General features: G+C 54.8%; 1 protein-coding gene across 1 annotated transcript in view; it reads right to left on the bottom strand.

Annotated features, from left to right (window-relative positions):
* Window positions 1-6,000, bottom strand: part of LOC124231474 (protein eva-1 homolog C) — a 115,232-nt gene that overhangs the window by 2,005 nt on the left and 107,227 nt on the right. Inside the window, exon 8 of the mRNA XM_046648277.1 lies at window positions 2,202-2,297. Within this exon, the coding sequence (XP_046504233.1) occupies window positions 2,202-2,297 (96 nt within the window). The remainder of the gene's footprint in view (window positions 1-2,201; window positions 2,298-6,000) is intronic.

Raw genomic sequence — 6,000 nt, 5'->3', positions numbered from 1 at the left:
GGAGTAGTACAGTAGTAATAGCAGCAGCAGTGATAGTAGGAGTAGTAGAGTAGTAATGGCAGCAGCAGCAATAGCAGTAGTTGTAATAGTAGTAGTGGTGGTGGTGGCGGCGGTGGTGTTAATGGTACTGTTACTGTCTGTGCTTTGGTCACGGGAGGCAGCCCTCCCAGCCCTGAGGTGTGTTCACCATGTGCTTCTGATGCTTTGATGTCTGGGGCCTTGCCGAGCTTGGAGGGGCTGCCCCTCCTGGGTCAGCTGATTCCTAGAGCTAGCAAACAGCTCCCCTGGGAGCCCACCTCTCCTAGGCAACCACCAATCCAGAGCCCACCCAACCTCCTCCTGCGCTGGGCTCCCACAGGCTCTCACACACAAGACCACCTCGCCCCCTGCCCTAACCACCCCAGGGCCAGGTATCAGACAACGGGGGACAGCCCTAGGCCCCAGAGCCTGCCAAGACTATTCCAACCAGCCCATCCCAGCCCCACCCAGCCTGCCTACCCGTCTTGTCCACTCCTTCCTGTTAAACCGCTGTAGAGGCCCTTGCCCACATTTTCTCCCTCGGCCTCCAGACTGGCCCTGGTGCTTCCCTGTGTGGCCCTGCATGGCGCAGAGTACCCCATCCTCTTGGCAACTGTAACACTCTTTCCAGCGGCAGCCATCTCCTGATCTGATGGCCTCACGGAACCTGAATAATAACACCGCCCACATTGTAAAACATGAAGATGGCACAAAAATATGAGCCAGCACAAGCCATTCAAGGACAGCTCGGGCCTGGGGTCATTGCTGAGATCATGGTGTGAAATGTGGCCTCAGGCTGGCTACCTGCCTCTGCCCAGTGTGGGAGGCTACGGCTTCTCCATAGAGACGGGACGCACAGGGAGTGCTGGACGCCTGCCACCTCCTCCAGCACGTGGCCCTTCTTGGCAGCTCTTCCCACATGGCTATCTGACCCATACCCCACTGCCCAGCGCCATCTCACCCCTTCCTTGTCACGCTAGTCAGGAGGCTGGCAGCAGTGACTAGACATCTCGCCTCCCAGAAGCGCTCCGTCTGAACCCATATTTGGGGAACCGAGGGGAAAAGCAGCAGCTAAGTTTAGAAGCTCAAAGCAAGGCTCACGCCCTGTGAACCCAGATGTGTTCTGAGCTGTTTCAGCAAAAGGAAGTTTATATAAAGCCGTGGGAAACGTGGCACTTCCTTTGATACAAACACAGCCCAGTTACACATGAGCTCAAGACTTTGTCACTGCGAGAAAGAGTTCCAATAGCTGGAGACCAAGCCCACCCTCGACCAGAACATGTGGTGGCCGAGGAAAATCAGATGGACAGGAGCCCGCCCTCGGCGGGCCCGGGGGTCCTCAGCATGGAGGTCAGACACCCATGAGGAGCAGCTCCCCAGCAGAGATGGAGCTGGGGTGGGTCGGGAGGCCCACACCGATACACGGGAACCGTCGGGTGACACACATGGTAGAATTTCCAGAAGTCAGTGTTCCACCTTCTCTGTGGAGCTAACTATTTGTTTCCACTGAAGCAAGACCCTCTGAGGACTCTGCCAGCTGCCTGAGCATTTCGAGGTTTTCCATCTGGCTGGTGGAACAGACACTACTATTCCTTGTGTGTGCTGGACACAGCTCCTTCCGCTCCTTGTAGGTGGTTTTGTCCCTGGCCTCAGGTAGCCCCCCACATGTACCTGCTGATCAGTTCTCAGCTGCATTCTCCTGGGACCCTCAGCTCATCTCTTGGTTCTCTGTGCCCCTCTCTGGTCTCTGACACTCTGTCCTGGGGGCTCTAGCCACTTTGGTCCCCCGCGACCCTCAGCTCACGTCTTCGCGCAGGTAGGTTACCACCAAACCCCCCTGGTTTGTCCCTCCCTCGGCTGCCCTCAAGGCAGAGAGCAGGGCAAGCTCTGTCCTTCCCTGCCTGATGTCAACAACTTGAAGACGTGACTTCATATGCTTTTTCCATTGGTTAGTTCTTTCAGGTCGGAGGGTCGATCGAGTCTGTGTTCCTCCCTCTTGGCCAGAAGCGGAAGTCTCAGGATGCCCCTGTCAATCAAACTTTGTGCTCCGCATAGATCTACCGTCATTAAAATACCAACGTTTAAAGAACTATCATAAAATAAAACAAAGCTCACCAATCACTAAAAGCAACACTAAATGTAATTTGGTTTTGGATGCTCGAGAAGGTGGTTTGGGGTCTTACCATGTTTTCTGGTCTCCAAATTGGGCCTCTGCCTCTGATTTCTCTCCGCTCCGGCTCTGCCTGAATCCCACCGCCAGCCCCTCATTCGTCGGGGTTCTTGGGGGCAAACAACAGAGACGAGAGTGATTCACTTCTGCAGGGAAGTAGTGTCCTAGTGTCCTGGAGGGCTACTGACTGGCTCAGAGGATCCGTTGAGGGCTTAGAAAATGGGCAAGACCTAGGAAGCCCAGACCATGGGCAGAACCCGCCCCAGGGAAACCTTAGAAGGAAACCACCACGCTGCCGCTTCAGACACTGGACGCCCCTTGCTCTGTTCCCTCCCTCTTCTCTTCCCTTCCTCCCGCTTCACAGTCCTGGGCAGCCCCCCAGTAGCTGAGCTCCCGGCTTAGGCTTTAGCAGATGGCGGTCAGGGACGGCAGAAAGCCCTCCTTTGTTGCTTCCATAGCAGGAGGCAGAGCATGAAGAATCCCAGCGGGGCGCATCCCCAAACCTCAGAAGGCGGCTGGTGTGGTGCTGGGTGGCCAGAGAATGACAAATGCCCACTGGCCTTTGGTCACCTCTAGGGCTCCCGTCTGGCTTCAGAGTTCTGTCTGAACTCCTCCTTCTGGTGAGACGGGCCAGTCCTGGGTCACAGTGGATGCTCAAAACGACTGGCTGGCACCATGATCTGGGACCGCACGGCCATTCCATGGTTCCCTACCCCCGGTGATGCAGGACCATCATCGTTGCCTTCCCGTGCCCCACGTTCCAGGCGAAGGGAACTGCCCGTCCTTCCCTGTGGTGGCCCCGATGAGCACACCGTCTTCCTGGCATCTGCTTCCCTGGGCTGGCGCGTCCATCCCTCGGTTCGGTGCGGCTGGCTAAATTCCCACAGCTACCCCCTTCCCTGGGGAATTGCCCTCTGCCAAACAGAGCCACCTCGCTGGGGGTTAGCCCTCCCTTAATAAACCCCTTGAACGAGAACTGCCATCTCAAGTTCTCCTTTTAGGGGTCACGACCCAAGACATTCCCCAAGCAGCCTCCTCATTTCTGGTCTCCACCCCCGGCTCCGGCTGCTCCCTCTGCTCAGGGAGACCCTCCTCCCGACACACTTCTGCCTCAGCAGCTTCTGCCTGTGCTTCAGCAGCTCGCTCCACGACCGCCTCCTCGGTGAAGACGCCCTGCGTGTGTAACGAGACGGAGACGGGAGAAGATGCGCGGGTTACGCCGTTCTGATTCTTCAGGGATGGAGCGCGAGAAATCCTCCCTCTCGTAATTAATTATTGGGCACGAAACGGAGGTGATTGGCCCCATCGAATGTTCGAGATACTGCGTTAAGTGCTTCATGGACCCACAGCAGAGACTGCAGTGGACTCCCTAGTATTTCTTCTCTGTTCTTTTGTAAAAGAAGCCCCAACATTCAGCTGGTGCTGTGGCTAATTCAAAGGAAAACCACATTTGCCAGCTTCCCACTAAAGTGTGGCTCTGCGATTCTGGCCTGTGGGCTGCAAATGGGAATTGTGTGTGCGACTTCTAAGGAACTTTCCTTCTCGCCCGCCCACCCTTCTCTTTCCAGCCAGCTGGAATCTGCAGGTTATGATGTCGCTGGAGCTCCGACACCAGGGACCATGAGGTGGCTTTGAGAAGGGGAGCCACAGCGCGGGGCCGCCACACCTGCACTGGATGACGCAGCTCTTGACTTCTTGAGTACGGGAAGAAAATAAACTTGCATCTTGGGGTTTTTCTGCCTCTCAAAGCTGAACCTCATTCTGACTACGACACAAAGGTTATCTCTCCTTGAATCTTCGTATGAATCCTGAGGTCGGTGTTGTGATTCCTACTTTGGAGATGAAGAAACTGAGTCTCAGAAGGGTCCCTAAACTGCTCAGATGCAAAGTAAGGGGAAGGTCAGGATTTGAGCCCAGGTTTAGCTACTTCTGAACCTACGTCCTTCACTGCTTTGCTCCGTCCTCTCCAGCTTGGCAGGGGGGAGAGAGGGGCACATACCAGTGGGGCGGGAGTACAAAGTACTCCTTGTCCTTGGAAATAATCACTCACGTCTGTCTGGACTGTTGATCAGGAAACATGATGCCAGCTCCTAGTCTATATCCTCTTTATCAGGGCTGCCATGCACAGCTGTTCAGGTTGTGCACAGCACAAATGCTCCTGGTTAAGTGGATGTGTGACCCACTGAGACCCCTCCTACATGGGCAGCTTACTGAGCCTAGGGACACTGGGCTATGCATGGACACTTCAAATAACTGGTCTGAATTAATGAGTCATGGGCCGAGTCCTGAACTCAGCGCTCTGCGACATTGTTGGGGCTCCTGCAGTGACCAGCTGGATTGCCCCGGTGCCATGTTGGACTATGAGATGACCTTGGAAAAGAAAGCCACATATAGCAGAACAACAAGATACAAGGAGCCTGGGTTTGTGACTACAGCGGCCACCATACCACTCAAGATTGCCGATGTGTGTTCTTCGATACTGATCAAGTCACTAGTTTCAGAACTTGGTTACTTGCAGATGAACCCAATCTAACGGGTATGGCGACACAACACATCTCTTCCTCTCTCCACACTTATGCCTCCTTCCCGCAACACTTAATGTAAAGAAGAGAACCCGGAATCAGAATGGATAACGTTGCCTTGGGCTCTTGCAAACCAAGACATGACTGAGGCGATGCCTCGTGCTGGAGCGTGGAAAGACTGAGGGGCACCCGCTGCCAGAGGCAGACAGAGCAACGCTTCAGGGGTCCTTGTGAGCTCCACTCTCCAAAGGAGAAACGAGCCAGACGCTGTGGCCCTGGCTGTCAGATTGACAAGCGTGGGAACTGCTGATTGCTCCAGAATCAACATCCAACCTGGCAGCCTCCTCTGTTCCTCCACTGAGTGTTTTCTGCTGGCAGCTCTAAAGGGTAAGTTATTGCTTCAAGCACCAATCAACCAGTGAGCGCTGAGAGAGAAGAAAAAGAAGCTGCTCGCTGAATGGTCGACTCTCGGGGGAGGATGAGGGAGTAATTTTTGAATCAAAAGAAGAATCTTTTTAACCTCGGAGTTGGGGCAGTTGAGCAGCGCCCCTTCTGGAGCAGCCACGTGTCAGTTTGGGCTGTTTGGGTGCTTGCTTGTGATGGCGGCAGGCAGAGGACCCGGGGGGAAGACCACGGGCTTGTGCTCCAATCCTGACACACAACTTGCCGGCTGCGAAATCCGAGCGAGCTACTTTACCATTGTCTGCCTCAGTTTCCTCCTCTGTGAAATGGGAATGATGATGGTGCTTCATTTCTTGGGGCTGCCGTGAAGACTAAATGCACTACTCCTTGTAAAAGCACTTACTTAGTGTGGCCCAGAGAAAGAGTTCCAAAATTTCCGTTATTATTCACAGTTTCAGGAGACGTGATTCGAAGAGAGTCAAATCCTCCAGAAGCCAAGTGAGAACTGAGTTCTCTTGGACCGAGGGAGATGCCGGACCCAGCGCATCACGGCCTCAGTCTCAGGACACAGCCTCCCTGAGGAAAGACGCCCGTCAGGCATGGGTCCAGCCAGGTCCAGGCTGCCACAAGGTCAATTTCAATAGGAAGTTGTTGAATGAGAAACGTCACAAGAATGGAGAGGGTCCACGGCTCCGCGTGTCCGTGATCTGCTTGGGGGCCATCCTGGGTGGTCCTATCATGCCCTTTGTCCCCATTTTTGATGGTCCCAAGAAGCCCAAGACTGCTGGGGTCTCTCGTCCCAACCCCACTTCCCAGCCTCCCCCTCTTCCCGAATCCTTCCATTCAGCCCCCGGGATACTGGGGCGCATTACAAAATGCCCCGTCACT

The sequence above is a fragment of the Equus quagga genome, chromosome 21, assembly GCF_021613505.1.
Source record: "Equus quagga isolate Etosha38 chromosome 21, UCLA_HA_Equagga_1.0, whole genome shotgun sequence".
Lineage (NCBI taxonomy): Eukaryota > Metazoa > Chordata > Mammalia > Perissodactyla > Equidae > Equus > Equus quagga.
This window is presented reverse-complemented; position numbering and strand designations above follow the sequence as displayed.